The sequence below is a fragment of the Lutjanus erythropterus genome, chromosome 5 (assembly GCF_056507025.1).
Source record: "Lutjanus erythropterus isolate fLutEry1 chromosome 5, fLutEry1.hap2, whole genome shotgun sequence".
Taxonomy (NCBI): Eukaryota; Metazoa; Chordata; class Actinopteri; order Lutjaniformes; family Lutjanidae; genus Lutjanus; species Lutjanus erythropterus.
This window is the reverse complement of record NC_139321.1, coordinates 15,721,137-15,745,778: the sequence shown is the minus strand read 5'-3', so window position 1 is coordinate 15,745,778 and position 24,642 is coordinate 15,721,137. Positions and strand designations below refer to the sequence as shown.

Genomic DNA, 24,642 nt, shown 5'->3' with positions numbered 1-24,642 from the left:
TATAGTAATTATTTCGAATAATGAGTTTAGAGGCTTTTTAGCGTTTGTTGTCTCCGTGGTGCTTCAGTAAGTGTAGTTCAGTAGCTGCTGACGTGTGTAATGTTTGATGTCTCACACAAATTTATTGCAATTATAATAAACTATTTCTTTACATCATGGGGCAGCAACATGGTGCACAGGTAGCAAGCTGTATTTATTACTGGTCCCACTATCAAAATAAAACAACACAAAACATCAAGTATTTTCATGGACCACACAGAGTGTTGGTGTTTATATGTGTGTGTGTGTGTGTGTGTGTGTGTGTGTGTGTAGAAATGAAAACAAGCAAGTGAATCTGTACAGAAAACAGCACACTGAGCTGTCCTTGTTAATATTCATTGATTTATTCTGCTGCTGGTGAGTAAACCTTTGGGCTGATTGTGACTTTAAGAGGCAGTTTTCCTGCAAAAGACAGTTTTGAAATACTGTCAATAACATTCAGATACTAAACTTCCATTTGATTTCCACCCGTATACATTTAGCTGATAAATACGGAGTCATATAAGTGCCATAAAAAGAATAACTCTGAAAAAGAATAAGAAAATAAGTGAGGAAATCTAACTGGCAACCCCAAGTTCCACCCCATTATCATCATCCTCAAGTATGATTGGTTGTCTGTTCAGTGAGAGGCAGGACCTTAGTTTAAACTGTTTGAGTATTTTCGAATGTGAGTTGTTTAGCCCACTTACTAAATAATTTAAATACTAAATGATAAGAATAAAAGTAGTTTCCATGATGAAACACGGAGGTTGACTTTTTTGTGCATGCCACCCCTGCATAGGTCAGTGCCCCTGTCAAAACAAGCTTTTTTTATGGCACTTTTATGACTCCATGTCTCCACTTTGCTTTATTTTTGTAACTCAAGCGCCTCCTATTGAGTACTAATATCTCCTGACTCCTGGACCCCAATTCCCTTCAAAGGACATAATTTATTTCTGAGACAGCTGTGCTGTTGTTTTACACTCGAATTATCAGACGCAGTGTCATAACTCTTCTGTGTCCGCATCAGGCATGTTAGTTTATTGATCGTCCTTGGTTTAAGTTGATTTACAATCACATAATAATCTAGCATTGTATCTTAAAATGTTGTCTTCCTTTAAAAACAAGTTTTAACATAAATACATATTTTTTTCCACTGCAAATCAGCTTGTATCAAACATTTTCTTAAACCAAACGACTGAAACATCTTGATCCATACGTTCTTCCATACACACATTGAGAAAATGCCTTCAGGAACAAAATGACTAGATGGATATTTTGCAGCGCAGTCACCAGTTTCGTTTTACATTTACAGGCTTATTACTTGATGTGGATAGTTGCTTTGTGTTTTGGTGACTGTGTGCAACAGGCAGGACGACCTCTGACCTCAACTGTTTAAATGAATTCAATGCAAACTGCTGTTTAGTGGAAGAAAGAGAATCAACGCACAGACCGTCACAGTGTTCACTGTGTTGAATAATATGTCTGCTGATAGCCGCACCATTAAGACACTTCATATATTTTTACACACAACTCTATATTTGCAGTGCATTGTACATATATGACACAGTTAGTTAGTTGTTGATATAGTGCATAAGTCCAAAACAAAGAAAACAACATGGTCCTCTTTATACATACTTCTTTTTAGCGGTGTAATTTACAAGATTTTTATGTATAACTTTTCAACAGTTTAACAGCCTGTTGTCAATAGAATAAATATGATGAGGATGACACAGCAGCTATGGAGCATATTTACTGAAGTGACGAAGAAATACACTTCGTCGTGTGTGATGTGTTTAGTGACCAGCAGAGGGTGATACACAATCGTGAACACACTTCACAATAAGAACACATTAACAGATCATGAAAGAAATGGTCTGGATAAAGATACAGGGTTCTCACACATGCTGAAGATCCTTGAAAACATTTGAATTTTAATGTAGGAGGTTGAACTGCTTGAAATTGTAACTGCATTCCTTCCACAATAGTTGAAATCAGAGAATATGGACCTTTTTTCTTGAAGAATTACTCACACAAACTGTTCAATTATCAAAAATAGCTGACAATAAATGTAATAATTGATTAATAACAGATTAATGGATTAACTCTTGTAGTTCTAATAAGATTAGATTAAGATAAGAAGCTTTGTTTTCCTTTAAATTGTCCCCTTTCTGTAGAATTCTGTCATGAAACATCATTTTGTTTGTTTATAGCACAGTAACATCTGATTGAAACATTTTGAGCATGTATATGTATATAAATATGTAATTTACCACAGCTGTAAGTTGCTTGAAAAACTTGAAAATGCACCTTGAAAATGCTGGAAAAGTGAATCAATTTGACTTTGGAAAAGGTGGAGGTACCCTGAAGATATTTTCAACTTGAACAGTTTTAGATTTCTTTGGATGAAGACATTTTGTCCACTTGTCAGTTTGAGAAAAAGAAAAAAAAAAAGGGCACACAGCCAAACAGAAGATTCTTTGGGGCCAAAAGAAAGACACAGAGCGAGAGGAAAACTGGGCCAGCAGACTAAAGGCGTACTGGTTGGTTTCCCATAAAGTCCAGGAAATGATGCTGAGCTCTGACCTGAACTTTGAACTTTGTCTGGTAAACTCCCTCTGCTCCAACCAGAGCGAGTCTCCAGAGCCAGAGGCTCTGATGATAACTGGGCTGAAAGCCAGGAAACAAAAATCCTAACAAATAAAAAAAGAATGCATAAAATCCAAACTATGTGTAAGTGATACATCAGAGTTTATATTTTTTGTTTTGAATGGCCAAACAAACCTTTTAAACAGGATTTTAAGATCCACACAGCAGTATAGAGCTGCTCTTAGGAATAAAAACATTTTAAGAATGATCTTTGTTTTGCAATTTTAATCACCATTCCTATGATAGATTTTATTATTTAGATGAGTGACCAGTCAATCATACAGGCTTTAAACAAAAACAAATTTTTGTGAAACAGGGTTCATTCATTTGTTCATTTTTTCAGAAAAAAAAAATACATTCCCTTCAGCTACTGTGAAAGTAATACCATTACAATTTCAAGCAGTTTCAAGCACTTTATCCAAAATTAAAGCACTTTTCAAACCTTGAAAAATATGCAAGCATTTTCAAGGATTTCCAGCACCTAAAAACACAGTTTGTGCAATTAACAAATCTGTCTCCAGGTTTTATCATTTCAGTCTGTGATCAGTCCGGTCTTATCATTGTAGTAGTTTTGTATTAAGAGACTATAGTGAAATACTGTACAGTAAAGGTGAAAGGTGAAGTTATGTAAATATTCTTTATGTTTAACATCATAAACCCGTAACTATGATAGAAACCACAGCTCTTACTGCCTAAAACTAGGCTGCTCCAATTGTGGAATTAGTAGACGTTTAAAAATCCTTCAGAATGAAGTTTTACAGGCAGGACAGACACTAATGTTGTGTCAGTTCTACTGTATAATCAAATGACTATAGTCACCAATATACAATCACCTGTCTTTTATCTGATGTGGAAGCTCTACAAGTTAGACTTTAAAATACTCCATTATATTTCAAAATACACATCATACTTCAAAATACATTGTTTCTAAGTTTCACAGCTTTAAAGACTGCAGACTTTATTTTCATGTCTCTGTAGTCTGAGAGCTTATTTCACGTATGGGACTTTCTCATGCCTCATGGCATGTACTGCTTGATAATACAATAATCAGCACAAAGTCTATGGCTTCACTCGTCATCATAGTTGCTTTTCTGTACATTCTCCATAAACATTAAATTTATGTTGAGCACATGATGAAACAACATGAGCAGGAAGAACTATTGTGAATAACAAGACTTGTAAAAAAAAAAAAAAAAAGCCAACATTTTATTAGAAACATGTTAACACTGCAGTTCGAGAAAACTAAAACGACAGTCTGGGGGTGGAGTGGCTGGTTAACAGGAAATGTAGTCTATTTACCAGAGGAAGTGACTGTTGGCACTGTGTTTAGAAGTGCCAAGAAAAAACATGCACTTACCAAAAGCAACTACAGTTTAGGATAGGGTCAAATCCAAGAAGTTGTTGCAGATTCACTAAATAGATAACATCTCCATTGGGCAGGCTGCCCAACAGAGCAATCAAGTTTTGCTCCTCTGTGCTTGTGCTGTTTATCTTGATTCACAATCAGGATTGTGCAGATTGATGCGATTAGTGGTTGCCAGCCCTTAGCACCTTTTTACGTCAATTAATAATTATGACAAATCAATAAATTAATCAGACATCTTGGGTTAAAGACACAAATGTAATTAGTCTGTTTGCTAGTCAACACCTAGACGTTATCTAATCAGTCAGACAGCCAAACACATCAGTCATTTAGTCAAAGGAAAAACTCCACCCTGCATTCAAATCATGACTACAGTTTTACCAACTATTTGCAGAATGTATTCTATAGTTTTAGATTTTAACGATGTGTTTTGGCAAGCAACCATTTGTTTCCATTCATTTCCATGTGGACTTTGTTTTGGTCTGAGATGCTGGTGCTCTACAGCGAACTCTCGAGTAAATGTCATATGCAGCATCTTTGAAATGAACATGAAACCCCACTAACATCTGTTTCTTGTCTTCAGTGGGAAAGGGTACAACTGGCATTCATTCTTGGGTTGAATGATGCTGCAGTAGTCATGGGTATTTATCAGCTACAGCTCATGGAAACACAACACCCTGCTGCATGACCAACTTTGTGCCCCTTTTCCAGCACGCTGCTATGAAGGCAGTCGCATATTTCATCCATCTCATTTCAAACAGCTGCAGATTAGTCGGGTTGAGTTTGAAAGACAAACTGAAGTAAAAGACAGATAAAACTAACCACAAAGGCCTCCATGCAGCAATTAATAGGTTCTCATTTTTTTCTCTCATCAGCAAAACAATATACACCTTTAAATGCTTTATAAAAGGTGTACTGCAGATATAAATCTTACATTTGAATGAATGAAACCTTTATTGATCCCACAACGGGGAAATTCCATTCGGTTTGAAGAATTTCTTCCATAGTCTTTTATTTATCTGGGGACCCAAATAAAATCTACAGTGACACAACTGTGGGTCCTGTCTCAGTGTTTGGGAATGACTGCCCAATTGTTATCATGTAATTCATTAAACCTGCATATATGTGGTAATTTTGGTGTAAAACCTGTGCTATTATACTGTGTAAATAAATGGAAACCAACGCCTGCCTTAAAAATCTTAAGCACAAAAGCATGGTTTGCAAGTTGGTTAGTCATGATGTAAAATATATATGATTTGTGATGAAAGGGCTTCAACATGTAACATCCATATCATCCTTTAATTCTAGCATTGGAAGAGTATGTGATGATTTTCCAGTAGTCAGTTAACCAGCCAGTCCAGTCCCGCTGCAACATATTTACTGCTGTGATTAAATGATTAAAGGCATGTTCATAATTACCTAATTTGATTATTACTACATTTCCTTTCCTCTAAACTTCTTTCTTTGGATTATCAGGACAGTTTGAACTCTCAACCATCTTGATATGAGACTTCACCTCTTTCATTTAGTCATGTTTCGACTAAATGTTCTCCTCATCCACCCTCTCTGCTTCTTCCACCTGTGTCACTTTGCAGTCCCTAATATCTTCCATCTCCACCATATCATCCTTCTCTTGGCTCACCGTTGGCCTAACCTCTGCTCCAGAAGTCTCCCTGCTTTGACTCTCAGGTTGTCCAACACCTGAAACAGAAACCTTTCCTCCCTGACCAACTGCTGGACTAATCCCCACTTCTTCTGAGTCAATCCCAAGATCAGAGGTCTCTGCTTTCTGGTCTTTTGCTGAACCAGAGGATTCTCCTTCCTCCACCATAGTGACAACAGAAAACTCTCGCTTGCTGTCAGGGCTGGCTTTGACAACGGTCACACTACTTACTCTGCTCCCTAAAGGTGAGGAGGGGGACAGTGGACTGGACGGGGACAGAGGCAAACTGCTCAGTCGAGTAGAAAGCTGATCAGTGGGGGAGGACAGGACAGAAGCTTTAGAATATCCTTCCAATTGTGAGAGTTTAGATGTTTTGAGAATCCCAGCCCTCTTTATTTCTGCCTTTTCTTCAGTCTTTGGGATTCTGGCTCCCTCTAGCTCCTGTTCCTTCAGAGATAATGGACTTGAAACCACATCCCCTTTGGTCACAGATGTCACAGACGCGACACTTCCTGACTTCAAAGTCAGACGAGGTGAACCTCCAAAGGGCGGCGTTTGGTCAGCTGGAGAAGAGGAGGGCGTTTGTGGTGATGCTGGCATGGTGTCAGGTTTGGGGATAGCAGTAAGAGCAGGTGAGGGGGTTCGCCCTTGTGATGGACTAGCACTTCTTCCAAAGGATGAAGATGGAATAGGTGATTGGCTAGGTGTCACTCGGCCTGATGGGAGTTTTGGGCTCGGAGTGAGGGCAGGGGAAAAGCCAGTTTTAGTAGCCTCTGATGGCGTATTTCTTGAACTTAGTTTGGGACTTGGCGTGAGCACCAGGGGTGAGGTAGGAGTCTTTAATGAAGAGACCGAAGATTGGGTCTTGATTTGGATTGACGATGGGGGGGATGAACCTAAGCTTATTAAAGCTAGGCTAGCACCAAAGCCTGGTTCCAAATCTGGGCTGGAGCTTGGGTCAGGAGGTGTTTGGATAACTGGAAATCCTGTGCTCGGAGAGGGTTTGGGCTGATTAGTAGGAATAACAGGAGTAAAGCCAAGAATGGACCCATGCATGGGGTCAATGGGGGTAGAGGTCTGTAACGGCCCAGGATCATATGCGTCCTCATTCTTAAACCCTTTCGCCTCAACACCTCCTTGTTCCTCCGTTGTCTTAAAAGTCTGTCCAGTTGAAGCAGGAGATGGAATGGGTAGAGAGCTAGGGGCAGAAGCTGCCACATTCCCAATGGAAGGTTTGATCATAAGGTTTGTAGAAGGTTTGGGACTTGGCCCATCCTCAGGAACAGAGCTAGAGTCCTTGGCCTGAATCTTACTTTGGGAAGAGGGAGAAATACTAGAACCTGAAGTTTTAGCCTCACGTTGAGGTGAAGCAGGCATTTGATTCTTTGAGGGCTCTGTTATAGGTTTGATAGCAGGTTTAGTGCCGCGTTCAGAGGCGACTCCAATACTCTCTGTTTGTGACAGTTCCTCTGGCACTACAGGTTGTTGCAGAATAGCGAATCTAACACCTCCAGTTTCCCTACCTGTCCCTTCCCCTGCTTTAATGCCGACAGGGTCACTGCCTCGCCTCAGCCCGAATATGGTTACACTCTTTCTGCGTTTTCCTACGACTGGAGCGACCCCATTGGAAGTCTCTGAAGGTGGTTGGGCATCCTTGAACATGCTTTTCAGGTTGTACCCAACTTCTTTCTGTTCCATGCTGTCCTGGGATTGGTCAAGCTGGTCCCCTGAACTGGCCATTGGATTAGGACCTTGGGACTTCTTATTATGTGTCACCCGGAACCTGAATGGATTAAGGAACATTTAGGATGAAATATTTCTGTTACGATATCCCAGCATGCACTCTTCACAAGTGGTTGAATGTGTCCTTACCTGCCAACAGAAAACACAGTCTGCTCTCCAGGTCGTTGTTTGGAGCGGGGCGTTCGGCTTGGTCGTCGACCCTTTTTAGATCGCACCTGGGCACAGAGGTGGCAGGTGTTGTGGTCGGTGCCTGAGTGGACTGTGTGGTGATGGGGAGGAATACCGCCAATGGACTCCTTACGCATCCTGAACATCAACATTATGATTATTACTACCACATATAAATAAAATAATTCTTATCATGTTTATATGTGCATAAAAAGTAATATGTCTAGTCTAAACCAAGCAGCAAATCTATGGTGCTGAAAAATGAAGCCAACGCTGAAGTTCCAAAAACCACAGTTCTTCCAATCTCCATTGGAGGCTGACAGAAAAAGCGACTCGGTCCCCAAAGATTGATTGTCCAACTTAACAGCATGAACAAATCACCCATCACCCCAATTTTTTATATTGGTGCATTATGGTAAACATATACACCGATACCAATATATCCTCTATAGCAGTCATTCCTAAAGACTAGGTCAGGACCAACAGGTGGGCCACAGGAGATTTTACTGGGATTCCCCAAATTAAAAAGACTATGGAAAAAGTTCTGCAAATTTAAGATTTATATCTACAGTAAATGTTTTATACAGAATTTAAAATGTGTATATTGTATAACTGATGACAGGAAAAAATGAGAGCCTGACAATTCTGCCAAAATGCACTTATTTTTTTCTCATTTAGTATTAGGCCAAAAATGTCCTATACTGCCTTCCTGATGAAAGGGAATAAAAACAATGAGATGGTTTATTTGTCATTTCTCAAGTTTTAACATATATGTTTTCAGTAATGTGTCAAGATAATATAAGGTGATTCAGAAATGGCAGTAAAAATGGCCTGGAAATTTAATTTATGTACCATGGAACTCTTCCTTGAATTTATTGATAAGGCTGATTGTGAATTGGGTCACGATGGCTTTCAATTCTAAAAAGTGGTTCCCCAGAAAAGAAGTTTGGGAAACACTGCTCTGTAGACCCATATCAGTCCAATAGCAGGCTAATATATGGGCTTATAGATTGGACTCTGGTCGATACCGCAAACGGAAACCAGAACACTTCTGATACCAAAATTTTGTCCCTTGCCTACAGATTCTACATTCTTATGCTGATATCTTTTTATGGACATTACAAGTGAATTAAAACTATGTTAAGTCAGCAGAGAGTACAAGTGTCACACTAACAGAGAGTCTGTTGGATGAGCTTACCTGGGGTCATGGCGCACACAGACATTTTGGTTTCCCAACAACTCATTGAAGGCTTCCATGTTAGCTAGAGGTGACGACAAGAAGAACCCATTTTAGAGTAGAATTACTCAAGTACTGTTGGACGGATTTACTAATCCATACTAGTCTATCACCTCATACCATCATCACATCACATCATCAGCTCTCATTCAAAAATGAATCCATCATGTGTGATGTGTCCTGACAGTACAGCTGAGAACGGTGAAATGAAACACATGAAGGAGGAAAATAAACTAAGAGATAAACAATTAAATCCAGTTTACCTTCATTTTCAATAATGCATTTGAGGATCTGCTCCACTGTGTCCTGGTTCTCTTCGTCATCATCTGAAAAACAGCAGGACAACAAATGGATTCAATCCACAGCTTTGAAATATTGTAGTCCTTCCAATCAAACACAAACTATCTGCTGACCAACACTGGTTGAAGGTTGGTTCAAAGAATTATAAAAAAAAAACAACGAGAGTTTTGAGAGAACAATGTGGATAAATGGAACATTTTTAATCAACAGTAACACGTCTTTGTTACTGTGACAAATTCACAGACCATGCAGTTCTGTGTGGCTGACAAGTCAAGAACATCCAACTGCATGAACCATTATGTTCATGTTTTTGTTTTCCTTCTTGTTTTACACTAAAGAGTGTTTTAAATGAATGAATCAATGCTTTAAAAAGAAACTCATCCAGAAAGCAATACGAAGGCCAGTAATAGTTCAAGCTCAAGGGTGGATCAATACAAGCTGTCCGTGACCCGACTTCAAACTCAGAAGGTTTGCCATGTTTTATATTTATGTCATACTGTTTATTTCATATGTTAAAAAATAAGAAATAAAAAAAAAAATCTGCCTTTTTTATTTCTTTCTTCTTTTCTCTCCTGCACTTTTTTTCAGCCACAACACTCCTGCAGAAATACACAAACACTCACAAACTGACGTGGTCTTCTTTGAAGTCTGTATCATAAGTATCCACACACACAAAGTCATTCAAACAAACACTCACTTTAATACATAACCTATCTGTGCACACGTCCGGTCATTCACACACTTACACACACATACTCACAGTAGAAGTTGGACAGGCATAATACATCTGAAAGAACAACCTTTGTCTGATGTCCACCTCTGCAAATTATATGCTTTAAGTGGACACCTCTGCTGCTGGATTGAGATGATTACCAATCACAATTATATATATATATATATATATCTATATATATACACACATATATATATATATAAAAAAACAAGAAATGAACGTGAACTAGTTCATTTTAATCTCTGTGAACTGCACAACACTGATAACATCGCCTGGGTTATTTTTCATCTTATAAAACTCCATCAGAGCCCTGAAAACATTTCACAATTGTTTCAACAGGCTGAATTGAGACTAGTAGTCTCACGTATGTTTATGTATCTTCAGAAGTATTTCTAACGTCCTCGTCTATTCTACTTTTGTTCTCAACCTACCGTCTGCATTTCCTCCAAGCTTCCCCTCCTCCTCTTCATCATCCATGTCTCCGGTGCGGCAGTGGTAGCCCTTCTTCTTCAGCAGGTGGCAGATGAGGAAGCCGAGCAGTCCAGTGAGGAAGAAGAGGAAGACCACCACAAAGATCATGTAGGGTGGGGGGCTATCCCCCACCACCTCCGAGGCTTCTAATTCAGTCATAACGTGGGTTCAACCTGAGTCACAGAGAGAAAGAAAGATTAGATTTAAACATTCGCAGGTACCTTCAGGATTTTTTGGTACAATTTATGTGAGAAAATATTGTTGATGTGAGACCATGAGAACACAGGACTCTTGGAGAGCACATATGCAGAACTGGGGATCATAAGACATGAAGAACATAGGACCCAGGTAACATTGGACCGTAGGAGCACAAGACCATGGGAACATAGAAACATGGGAACATGTAGAACTGGGGAACATAAGACCTTAAGAACATAGGACCCTGGGAACATACGACCCTTGGACAGCGCATATGAAGAACTGGACAACATTAGATGACAGAAACATAGAACCCTAGGAACATAAAACCATGGGAATGTATGGCCTTTGGGGAACACATATGTAGAACTGAGGAATATAAGACCCAAGGCACATAGGACCCTAGTAACACAAGACCTTAGGAAAACAGGACCATGACCATGGGAGCGCACGACCCCTGGAGGGAACCGGGTAACGTAAGACCCTAAGAACATAGGAACATAGGGACAAAGGTCCTGGGAGCATAGGACCATGGAAACGTACTATCCTTGGACAGCACCAAAGAGGGAAGAACTGGACCCTAGGAACTGCAGTCCTTAGGAACATAGGACCTCAGTAACATAGGACCATGGGAACAAAGGACCCTAGGAACTGGGCCCTGGGAACATAGGACCCTGGGAATACAGGACCATGGGAACATAGGACCCTTTGAACATAAGACTCTTGAAGAGCACATACATAGAATTGGGAACATAGGATCCTAGGAACATAGGACCCTGGGAATGACCCTGTCAGTGTGTTTTTTATTTGGTCCTCACTCCTTTAAGAAACCTTTAAGGATAAGGTTAGAATTAGGTTTGGGTAAAGAAAACACTGAGACTGAAATCTTTTCAGTGGACGTATTAATTAGAGTGAAAAATACACCTATGTAACTGTTTTGTCTTATCTATTTGTGTTTTATTTCCCATAATGCTATGTTATTTAGCTCTAATTTATAAATGGTGAGAATGACAGCGACTCACGCTATACAGCATCACATATTACAGCCATGTTATAATTACTGAGATACAAAAAATGGGAAGTGTGCCAGATTTCTAAAAAACAGAAAAAAGCTACGGAGTAATAATTAATGTTTAGTGTGAGGAAAAAGTGGAGAGCTTTTTAAGAATGGTGAGGAATGTTTAAGCCATATTTAGTTGCTTATATATACAGTAACATCTCCCACCCCCAACCACAACCAAAAGAGTCAGAAATACAGTGTGAGTTAAAAAAAAAAAAACCTACAGGCTTTCTGATTGGCTCTAATCATCTTCACAACTTCTGTTGCAGACTGGTCAACATCGGGAGTCAGTCTGTAGGAAACAGAAAGAAAGGAAGAGCTCTCAGTCAGATTATCAGAATCTACCTTATAAATCAATATGAATTAACTCAAACCTATCACTTTACACTCTCAGATACTTTAAAGAGACTCGGATAGAGAGAGACAGAGAGAGGGTTGCATTTGAACAAGAGTCACCATCACAAGAAGAGCACTAGAAGAAATAGAAAGAGGAAGAGCACAAGTGTAATAGAGCTCAACAGTGACTGTCAAAGATGCATGACTGCGTACTGTGATAGTTATTTTAAGACAAAGGAACTACCCATCCCATAAACCATTGCAAATGATACACAATGCTCCTGGAGCTTTTCTCTCTTTTCTTGCTACTGCTCTCTTTACTTCCTCCTAGAATTTTATTCTCATGAATACCACTTTGTTCAATTAAGAATTTAGAGAGGGAAACTAAAACTCTCTCTGAGCTAACAAGCTCACTGCCAGTCAATCAAACTCATTAGTGTTTTAGCTTAGCTAACACAGTTTTGTATTTCATACCTGTCTGTAAACATAGACAATGGTGCAAATTTTAATTAATTAATTTGTTACAAACAACCAACCAACTCCAACATTGGTTACCATGACTACAATGCTAGCAGTTGCTAGTTATTACAGATTCATGATCTGCTGACAAGCAAACAAGGTGACAGCTTCTCAGTCAAAAATATGTTAATAATATTTATGTCAATACTTCACAATACTGTTGAATAGAGTGTTATTTATAGATTGCTGAGTTTAGTTTTTTGTTTGCTTGTTTACAAAATATACATAAGCCAAACTAAACAAAGATTTTGACATTAACAACAACAACAACGGCAGCTTTTAATCTACTTAAAAAAAGGAAACAGAGAAAATAAAAGTAACCAAGACTGTGTCCAGCATCTCCAGACACCACAACATGAAACAACAATTCCTGAACACATCTGCAGACATCTGAACCATATTTGACCTCTAATTTCATATTTTTCATTCAACATAATTTTTGTTATTAATCTTCTTTTTGCAATAATAATTTTAAATATGAGTTAAACATAAATATGGATATATAGTCCAGTTACCCCTAACCTCATCTTATCTGATGTTCTTACTTGAGAGACTGCTTTTTCTTTGGCATCTGTGCAACTTTTTTCAATCCATAATCTCTCCTACAAATGCATGAGCCTTGTGAAATACAGCATCCTTGTAACATGTGTCTTTATGGCTGATAGCTGACAAAAAGATAGTTCTTACCATTTTGCTGGCTGTCAACAGTAGACATATCCCAACATATGAAAGTTAGCATGGTTGATTTTACGTGTGCCAGCAAGAACACAGAAAACAGCTGTTGACATGTGGCTGATAAACAGGGTGAGAACGCGTGTGTTGGATAAGAAGCTAAAACCAGCGGCCAGCGTGTGCCCCTCCTGTACAGAAACCCTGAGGGTTCCCCTTCACCCCACCCTCTCTGTCTATCTGCAGAGAGAGGAGGAGGCACAGAACATATATGAGAAAGAAAAGAGAAAACGAGGGAACCTCATTGTCAATGAAAAAACATGTTAACTATAAACATTACACTTATTTACACCTGTTATACATTTTCTGCTTTACATGCAGATACTGTGTTCTGTATACTGTATAATTCACAATATATGTTCATATATATAAGCTATATGTGTATATAATAATGTATATATGTCACATAAGATTCAACTGTAAATATACAAACCGTATATATATATATATGTACACACATACTGTAAAATACGTAACATATAGCACTTATCAGTGTTGCCCTGCTGCTGGCTTATCAGTGTCCATTAACGCCCCTCACACACACACACACACACACACACACACACACACACACACACACACACACACACACACACACACACACACACACACACACACACACACACACACACACACACACACACCACATGCACACACTTATCAGCATGTGGTCCCTCTAAAACGTTTTTAAGGTGGTTAAGCGTTGATAGCGCATACCACTCCACTAAACATCTTCAAAACAGCATTTTTTTTTTTTTTACTTAGCCATCTTTTTGTTTTAAAGATTTTAATGCTTTAAATATGTGGTAATAATTCACAGTGTAAATGTAGATTTATGCCCTTAATGTACAGTACAATGTCTGTATCATTAAAGTTGTGTCCCAACATGGTACACAACTTAAACTGATATTAATAAATATAAAAAAAAATGTAAATATTTTTGACACTTATTTCACAGATCTGAAAATAACAATTATTTTCACTGTCAGTTTATCTTGCCACAATCTTGTCAGTTGAAAAACGGGCCCAAACATGTGGAGCACATGGACATATGCAGTAGTGCACTGAAAAAGAGGAAAAACAACATAACAAGATGAGAAAGAAGTAACAAGGCAAAAAACGCTGTAAGAGATGTAACAAGACATAACAATGAAAAACATGAAAAAGACGTTACAAAAAGAAAAACTGCGACAAGACAAAAAACAAGAAAAAAACACATAAGACAAAAAGATGAAATTAAGATGAAAAACGTGGTAAAAGATATAACAAAACATCATCGATGTAACAAGCCAAAGAAACCCTCTAATGTGACAAGACAAAAAAACGAAATGAAAGATGTAACAAGACAACAAACAACATCAAATGAAGTAGAAAAAAGCGACCTAACAAGATGAAAAGCAACGTGAAAAGATGAAAAATGCAGTAACAAGACATGCATGATGAAAAACCACAAAAAAGACACAATGAAAAAGACATAAGAAGACCAAAACTGACAAAACAAGACATGAAAAGTGACGTAACGGATGGAACAAGATGTGACGATGAAAGAAGACACGGAGACGAACGTCCATGTGCTCCACATGCCTGGACCTATTTTCCTTTGCTGTAATGATTTTTCTTGACTGATCCGTAAAATTCTACTTCCTGTATATAATGTGTTCAAACACACATTTAAGGAATCTGTATCCACAGATATTATCTGTTTTTTTTTTTTAAATCCTCTTTCCTCTCCCAAGCTCCAGTTTTAGTAACCATGTAATCTCTGTTCCACCCGTCTTACTCCCCCTCTCATGTAAGGTTATTTTATGTTTGTACCCGAGGGAGTACAAGCATACATGAGAGCAAGAATGAGAGAGCGACTCAAAACCCTCCTAGTTTTTCTGTTTCCTTATCTAATTTATCATATCACTGACACGATTGTTTCTTATGTTCTTGAAAAAAAGGTGAAATTAGCATATTTAAAATGCAATTAAAAACATGATAAAGGTCTTTTATCCCAACATAAACATATATATATATATATAGAGAGAGAAAAGACTATAAATGGAAGATAAATTGTGGTAGTTTGACATTAATTAGTACAGTGGAAAGTTCCCAAGAGTGGAGATATATTTACCCTGAAGTACAAACCAAGTCTCAACTCATGAGGACAAGTTTTCTGCAGTTTGAATCTTCTTATCTGACCATGACCAAAACCTTCACCTTTTCTGATTTATGTTGTTTTAACCTCGTTTGCTCGGGTTCACTGTCACCATGTCTCAGTCACATGATTTTCATCTCAGAGGAGTCTAGTGTACACAGGCCTACTACATGCAATATAAATGCTTGTGGATTTTAGGACTAGACATTCATGTAACCCTGTTGCCACGACAGTAAAACCATTTCCTGTTTTGTTTAAGAGACTAGAGGGTCACTCACATCCACACACCCACTCACACAAACAGCCATATGACTAAGCTGCTCTCAGCGTAAGAAATAAGTGACTGAGCCTTTATGATGAAGGTACTGCCAGTGTTATTGTTTTAGGGTGGTGTGTGGGGGGGGGGGGAGTCTGCCTCCCCTGCAGGACCAAACACCCCCCTTGAACCAAACCAAATATTTCGTGTTGTGAATTATTCTCACAGACTTTTATTTTGAAATTTTATTTTGAAAGTGCATGCTTGTTTCTCTCCTTTCTTCCTGACGCTACACTGTGTGTTTTGTTTCTGCTCTTTCTAGAAGCCACAGTCCATGTGCTGTCAGGTATATGCAGCACAATGACTGGGTCTGAATTATAGGTGTTCAAATTTTCAGGTTTCAGTTGATTAATCATTTTTAGTCATCTTTTTAAATTAAAAAAATCTCTGAAATCTCTGATTTTAGCTTCTTAAATGTGAATATTTTCTGGTTTCTTCCTACCTGACTGAAGATTTCTGAGCTGTGGACGAGACAAGACATTTAAGGATGTCATCTTGGGTTTTGATCAACATTTTTTCAACATTTTCTGACTGATTAATCAATGATGAAAATAATTATTAGCTGCACGAAGGTATGAAAAAATAAACACTGCCCAAACCTAGTGCTCATACAAACTGAGCATTTCCTTCTGCTGCTGCGTCACATTAAAATCATGTAGTTGTTCATCAAAAATGCATCTACAAAAGGAAACCATATAAAACATGAAACATTTTGTGCTGACAGCAGATCAGTTTAAAATATTGTAGGGGGTACTGGACCTAGGAAGGGCAGCCACAGTGAGCTGTGACTCCAATCTTAGTCACTACTGCGCAAACTCTGGCTCCAAATGACAAAACCAATCCATATAAACAAAATGAAACTGATTAATCATTAATCTGACAGCAGATCCATTGGAAATATTGTAGGGAAGCAGCCAGAGTCAGCTGACTTAATTTTTGGGCAGTGGGAGTAAGTAGAGACACAGTTCATCTATACACTCACTCTGTAAGTACAGGTGTCACCAAATCAACCAGGACTGAAATCTCTGAGACTGACTTAAGTTACTTTATACAATAATACTTGAATAAATGTGTATTAGCCAGCAGTGTCTCCAACAGCTGAGTGATTCATGGCATACACTGTTCTCAATTTGAACAGCACTAACGCCTTGTCCACACCAGCTGTGAAGAAAAAGCAGCACAACAGCAGCAGCTACAATCCTGTCAATGTCACACTGGCTCTGTTTAGCTGCAGTACCGTTGTGTGTTTTACAGAGCTTCAACTGTGCTCACAAAGTTTGAAGAAAGTGCATGCAATTACAAATACATTCAGGCTGCCTATTAGCTGCTATGGCAGTTGGACAGATTAAGACAGCAACCTGCCCATGCCTGAATTTTAAGCACTGGAGCAATTATCTGTGCATGATAAGGCCTTCACACTTTCACACACACCACAGCAAAGCGTGAAAAAAATAAAAATAAATAAAAAATTCAATGAGACAGCACAGCAGATGTGCCAAAAGCAGAAGGCTCCAGCAAAAATACATTAATGTAACCCAACTATACAGCAGCCTGGTACAAAACCCTCCCCCCCAAAAAAACGGTTTTGGTCTCCATAGCTTATTTCTTCATATAGGACAAATGGGGTGAATTTTTATTTGAATCAACTAATTCAATTAAATTGTAATTTAACTGCAGTTGTATTATATTAAATCTTAAGATTTTATTATTACAGTTCAGAATCATTTTGCTGAGTTAACGCTAACTCCCACAGCATCCGGATTGTTATCCCATGTTAATGTCCGTCTGTTGTAAGCCATGAGGGAAATTAAAACAAACACGTGATGAAAACAAGACCCGCAGATGTTCTGGTTTAATGAGAGACCGTGTTAACTGGTGACTCAGCAAAATATGTCATGACCCTCAGATTCTGTGACCTGCAATCATGGAAAAAGTACTCAGATCCTATACTCAAGTAAAAGTATTAATACCACAAAAAATACTTAATTACAAGTGAAAATCCTGCATTTAAAGTCTGGCAGTACTAAAGTAAAAGTGCTAAGTAACATACTTTTTACTGTAGTACTTAGTACAGGGGACTGGTTTACAAGCACCTTTCACCTCTCTTGAGTTTACAGGTCTGTTAACTACTGACATTTCTTATAATCAACTGATGTCTGTGTGAAAATATAAATATTCAGAAAAGGTCTGACAGTGAGAGGAAGGTAGCTGACAGTCTCACACAGTCTCTCTCCTGTAATACACAAACTCAGAGGCAAAGAGCTGAAAGAAGCAGAGAGATGACTCAGCACCATTATGACCTCGACAGAATTGTCTCCCAGTGACGCCTGCGTGCGTGTTTGGTGCTTTCTCACCGCATGACGTTGCTCAATATACAGCTTCATCAAGTGAAAGAAAGACACGGTGAAGGAGAGGTGTGTATGTGTGCTGTGTGTGTGTACTGTGTATGTGTGTGTGTGTGTGTGTGTGAAGAGATGGGTGTGTTTGGGTGCAGGCATGACGTCAGAGGACTCTGACATCACAGGGATCTGGAATAGTTTGCATGCGTCATGACAGAGAGTGGGGGTGGCTGGATTTTTTACAGTAACCACTGATTGAAGTGATGCAGTAAAATACCATAGTGAATGTAAATGCTCAAATTTAAATTAAAATCAAAAGCTTCATATGCTTCATTACACCATTCACTTCAATATGGGTTCAGTTCAAAATATGAAAGCATGAGATTAAATTTACAAAAGTAATCTATACTGTAGAACTGCTGGATTTTATGAAATTATAAGATGTTGCTTTTTCATTTTCCCGTGTGTGCAATAAACTATGAATAGTACATGGCTATTAATAGGAAGGTCATGCAATTCAACAGTATTGATTGGTTTACACAGGTGGACTGTTGAGTCAGCTGTCATGCGTGCAGGCTGTAAGTTCTTTCTCTGTATTGTGGAAACAGGAAAAAACACAAAAGGACTCCAAAAATGTAAATGTATTACACCGAATCCAGTAATATGAAGGGTAAATGAGAACCCCAATTTGCAACTTGTCACCGTGTGGGTGGCTGTTCTTAGTTTCTGTTGTTGTTATCGGTCAGTGTAACAAACCAAAGCGATGCTAAATTTGTGCAAAACAAGTGATGTAATTCACTGAAACTACGACAAACTTAAACTTTCTTGACTTGTTAAGCATTTTTAAAATTGACAAACATATGTGTAATTCATGGCACAGTTCAAACAGGATAAATAAAATATTTGTCTCTCGCCATTAGCTACCGTTCATATTTCTTCCCACAATAAGGCCCTACAGTGGTCCACAGGAGGTGATGTGACCTTGACTCTCTATAGAAACAAGTCAAAAAAGTCACAGTTTTGTCTAAAACTGTTAAAGTATCAGACTATGAAGATATATTTTTAGTGAGACTACACACCCAGAAGTTGCATAAGTGACATCATGACTGTCTCTCTCTACAAGCTTACATTAACTGCTGAAGCCATGATATCTGTGTGTTTTCGTACTGGCAGGTAGTCACACAAGCAACGGGTCTTGCTCGATCTTTATCTTCATGGCTGACAAAAGAACCAGAAGTAGCTGTGCCATCGGCACAAATCAAGCAGTGGGTCTTTGGGTCCTCGCCCATGAGATTCTGAGTGTCAAACATTTTATTTCCTGCATTCTGGTGAATTTTTACACACCAACTTGTGCTTTTTATGCATCAATTTTAACGCCCTCTTCTGCTCTGAGCATGAATGTAAAGTAAATAAGCACAGCACAGTTGCATCAATCATATTATGGATTTAAACATCAGATCAGAGATACTGGACAAAATGTTCGGTCTGTCAATATAACTCCACTCTGGGCCTCTGCTCTTGTACTTGTTCCAAGTTGGACAGTCCACCACAAATGATAGAAAACACTCTTTGACAAACTGGACACTTTGCCTTTTACTCACTCCCACTGACAAGACTGATATACTCGTGGTCTGTCTGCCATTTAGATCTATATTTGGACGAGGTATTCTACTTGTTCACACCTGACAGGACTTAGTGAACAGCGGCTGCAGTCCACAGGTGCACTCTGGGAGTTTGTTTCAGTTTTAGATTTACTGTTAAACAATTTTAAGGACAGTTGCCAACGTCCCTGCAGTCATTATTTGACGACATCGAGGACGAGTCTCTAGCTGATAACGACGGCGCGACCAAGAAAAGGGGTAAGCTTTGGCAAACTCCTTGAACTCTGTGTTGTGTTGGCTCTTTTTATCAAATCGCTTGTGTTGAAGCGGCTACTTTTCATGGCGTAGACTGGGTGTGGTGGTAGTAGTTTTATTAGTATGAGTATGAGCATATGAAGACAGTATTGGACCAACACCAGAGATGTAACTAAGTACAAATACTTACTTAGTTTACTTAAATAGATTTTTCGGGTATCTGTACTTTACTTGACTATTTATTTTTCTGATAACTTTTTACTTTTACTCCGTACATTTTCAAAACAGACTTGTTACCTTAGCTTACCCTTGCAAGACAAAACCATCATCCAGATGCTACAACAAGTGCCAACAACAACTTCCCTTCAGCATCCCTGTTATTTCCACATTACCACTTAACAGGTTTGAAGAACGACTTTGCAACTTTGCAATGGAACCATCTGAGGAGCGTTTGAAGACCACATACATCTTCTTGAATGGCACATGATTTATGAGTTCATTGAAGGTAGCCTATCTTTTGTATCTTTGGCAAGCATCTAGTGGTAATGGTCTCTGAAAGCAACGTCTCAGAGCAAGGCTAGCTTTTTCAGGCGTGCTGATATGGAAAACAATTAACTAAGTGGAGAGCCTTTTATGTTTGTAGACTTCACACTCGACTTTGCTTGATGGAAATCTTTGACTGTCTTGCCTATTCTGCAGGACACTAGAGATGACCACTGCATGTATGAATCTTTGATGCCGAATTTGCAAAGTGAATTGGCTGCACTGAATCACCATTGTCACTGACTGAATCTGTAGCCTTTAGCAGTGATTGAAAATGCTGGTGATTACTTACTTCCTTAAAAGCTCATTAAAAGATGACCATGAAACCCACTTAATAATCACAAACACTCTCTCATTAATGATGGGCCGCTGTCTGCGTCTAAATAGTGATGCTAGTTGCTAGTTCTCTGAAGAATTACCAAGACGGTGTGATGAATCAAATATCTTTACTTCATGCAGCATGGAGATAAGACTCAAGCACAGTGTTTTCTGAAGGTCTTTCACAGTGTCATATACAAAAAAACAGTTGCTGATTTCATGCAAAATGTTGATTCAATCGTTTCTTTTTCAGATGTTAACAATGTGTAAGCACAGTAACCTTTCTGAGTACAATGTCCCATTGATTTTACACTCAACCTTACAGTTATCTTCATTCCTCACAACTTAGAGACAATCCTGTAATAAAAACACTGAATATTCATCAGAATTGTTCATCTTCCACACCGCTGAGCTGTGTGCAATGTACTGCACTGTATAAATGTGTTTTGTACTCAACTGAATGTGACAACTTGGACCAGAAACAAACTGAATGTACTGCTGAACTGAAGGCAGTCAAAACCAGTGCTGAACGTTGCACTGGTATGAACCGTTACAGGAAAGCCTTGTAAAATAGGTCTAAACATGTGGACCTGTTTTATCAAGTGACAAAACTGTGACAGGATTAACAAATCAATTAATCAAGAAAATAACCAACAGATTAATCGACAATTAAAATAATCACCCTACAAGATTTCTTTGTCTATTAAGAACGCTTTATTTCAGAAAAAGTTCTTTGAGGATTGTTGAGGTCCTTGAAGAACTTTTTTGTTAAGGGTTCTTTGTGCCATAATATAAAAGGTTCTCTGTAGAAACCCCCAGATGGGTTGTAGATAAAACCTTTGGAGTATGAAAATGTTCTCAGCAGAACCCCCTATGGTTTTAGATAAAAACAGTGGAATAAAAAATGTTCTATGTAGCATCCCCTGATTGGGTTCTAGATAAAACCTTGGTTTCTTGAATGGTTCTTGATAGTAACCCCAGTGATGGTTCTGGGTGAAACCATTACACCACAGAAAAAATTGTGGGAACCTTTCACAGCTGTACTCGTAGGCTGCTTCAAAGTCCTTAAAAACCATTTGAACACACCAACCAAGATGAGAGGTGCGGTTTGTTTTGACAGAAGAAATATTTCTAAAGTTTAATACACTGACATCAGCGGATATTGGAGGAACAAATCACGCCGAATTTATCAGTCGACTCCACACGTTCCTAAAATATCTTTGGTTGTGTGTTATTCTGCAGGTCTACCTCCTGACAAGACAGAAAACGTTAAAGTGCGAGAATTTTAAATGGAGTTTGGTGGGTCATTTTTCATGCAGGACACAGGACGACGAATGAGGTCTATACTACACCATCACCCCCAGTAACGCTGATTCACTGCATCATGCTCCACACCCAGTCAATAACAGCCACACTACACCGTCATCTTCATCTCTGTGGGAACATGCGGTCCTTCCAGTGAGCCCACACTGAGCACACACTGAAACCTTATCTGCATCCTGAAGGTTAAATACTTAATGAGTCAGTACAGCGAGACCACTGGTCCCCGAGCACCGCAAAACAGACGTATCTAGCTGGGATACTCACCTTCAGGCAGGCAGGGATACAGCCCGGTCCTCTCCGGTGCTCCTGCTGCTGGTGCAGAGACGCTGTCCCATGGCTGCAGCGGCTCCTCCGTGTCCTCTGGCCAGGGGCAGGAGCAGGAGGATGCGACTGCGGGCTGAGGAGGGCAGGACGACAGGAAGCAGGGAGGCATCTGTCTGTCTGCGCCAGAGGCTACTCCTGCTGCTGCAAGTTTTAGTTTAACCTCTGTTTATCCAGGGAGAGTCAGCTGATCAACGCAGCTTCACAGTGACTGAAATCTGCTGTGCCTGCCTGATTTATTTATAGCTTTCTACCTCCACCCATCCAAGAATGTATCCAGCTCAGACACTACTTTACTATAGGCTTTGAATTATAAAATTAAATTATTATCTATATGGTGTAAGGTTCTACCATAAAAATTACCATTCTATAGCCACAGTCTCACTGAAGTAGTTCATTGTTGTGTGTTTTGGGCTGGTAAGTGCCCTGTGCACAACAAAATAATGAAAAATACAGGTAGAGGGCAGGGTATCTGCAGATACAGCTACCATCACACACTTCTACTGTGTCATAAGTGATGACTGAGATGGATTATGTTCTTTTAGGACAGTATTGCACACTGTGGCTTTAATAAAAACTAAGAAAAGCTATTTTAAGGAAGTACACCCTTAATCCAAAACTCTCTCATGGGGTCAGTGATTGAATACACAGTTATTTCAAAGACACACAGGGGACACTGAGAGCCCTTCAGCCATTTGAGGCAACAAATCATCACGTCTGATAAGAGCACTATCAGAGGATCTACTGAAATGCTTTAGCTTGAATCTGTCGCCACTGTGTGGCCGCGCCAGCTCACTGTATCCTTTTGTATTACACTGCACTCTGTCCTGAAATGATTATTATTGACATGCACTCTCAGGAAACCCTGAAATTACTCATTTTATACAATTACCTCAGATTTCATCATTTGCTTTCAGCCTTGTAAGGCTGATGGCTAGAGGGTAAAATCAGCTAAATTTGGCCTTGTTTTGGTTAACCGCTTGGGACACTAACATAAAAACCATGTAAAATATTTAACTGTGTTCTGGTGATTAATAAGGACTGTACTTATTTTTGTATTGCATTGATTAATAAAATATAACTGTTCAGACCCTACAGCTCGTGAAATAACAGCTGTCCCACATTTTTGTTTACTGTAATACATCATATTGTAGATACATGTTGACATGACGTCCTTACTTTGTCATTTTATAATAATAATAATAATAATAATAATAATAATAATAATAATAATAACAACAACAACGACGACAACGACAACAACAATAATAATAATAATGATAATTTCCATCATTAGCCTTGGTTGGTAAAAAATAACATCTGTGAAGTCATTTCCAAAATAATGTAGATGTGGAGTGGTACTTTTATTTTGAAAAGCCGCACCGGAAGTGCTATTTAAGTTCTGCCACAGGTAGCGTTAGCAAACTGTCTAGTTTGTTGTTGCTTCAGCAACAGCTGCCAAATGAGCTGTTTTTGTCGGGTTTGACACGTCGGTGACTAGTCGTGGGATGGTGTCCGGCTCTGGGACTGAGCTAAAACGAAGCCCGACAGCCTGAAACTTAACGTGCACTGACGTTTATTTGCTGGTTAAATCTGCAACCTCGCCCATTAGCATAGCTAGCTGTTAACCTTGATAGACAGACATCCCCACTGTGCAGCTAGCTAGCTCAATCAGTAGCACCTTTACCAGTTCAATTGAAGTGATGCACTCAAGGTATGTTGTCATTTAATGTATCCGTCAGTTCAAATATATCTATTTATACTCTTTTATTACGGGTTTATTGAGGATGCTAATAGGAATACAGCCTTAGCCGAGGGAGGTTATTTCACTTCCGCTTTCGTCTTAACGGTTTCTATATGCATGTACTAGATGGCAGAAAAAAACATAATATGTCACCCGTTTTGAATGCAGTAGATTTGTATATGTTTGAAGTCTGTATCCGTGTGAAGAGATGTGTAAATTCTGTGGGCGGGGGTTAAACAGTGAAGCTTCTGTGTGTAGGATGTAAACAGCTGACCTGTCACTGTTAGCAGCGACTCTGCTCAGCTAACCCAGTGCTAACCTTCTTCAAGTCTTGTGACCTGCGAGCTGTTTTCCACACAGGCTCCGTCTGTTTATACTGGAGGAATATTATGCCAAGAAAGTGATTTAAAAAAACACCATGATCTGTTTTGTTCCCGGAATGCAGAAACAGATACACCGTAGAATATCGATGGAAATTCGTTCTTGCTCATTGAAAGGAAAAATTGACCCCTCAAAACATAATTTACAAAACATGAGCATAACTTTCCTCTTTGC

The 24,642-nt window shown here is 38.9% G+C and overlaps 1 protein-coding gene across 2 annotated transcripts; it reads right to left on the bottom strand.

Annotated features, from left to right (window-relative positions):
• Window positions 1-5,022: 5,022 nt before the first annotated feature.
• rell2 (RELT like 2) lies at window positions 5,023-22,448 on the bottom strand. Of its 2 annotated transcripts, none has more exons than XM_084718846.1 (7): window positions 22,287-22,448; window positions 11,828-11,895; window positions 10,306-10,518; window positions 9,105-9,167; window positions 8,803-8,866; window positions 7,566-7,742; window positions 5,023-7,476 (listed from the first exon to the last, which is right to left on the bottom strand). In XM_084718846.1, exons 3-7 carry the CDS (start codon window positions 10,502-10,504, stop codon window positions 5,571-5,573), a joined length of 2,409 nt encoding a protein of 802 aa, XP_084574972.1. In that variant the 5' UTR covers window positions 10,505-10,518; window positions 11,828-11,895; window positions 22,287-22,448; the 3' UTR covers window positions 5,023-5,570. The 2 variants fall into 2 exon arrangements, with proteins under 2 accessions (XP_084574972.1, XP_084574971.1); XM_084718845.1 differs by lacking the exon at window positions 22,287-22,448 and adding an exon at window positions 13,146-13,365.
• Window positions 22,449-24,642: the final 2,194 nt, after the last annotated feature.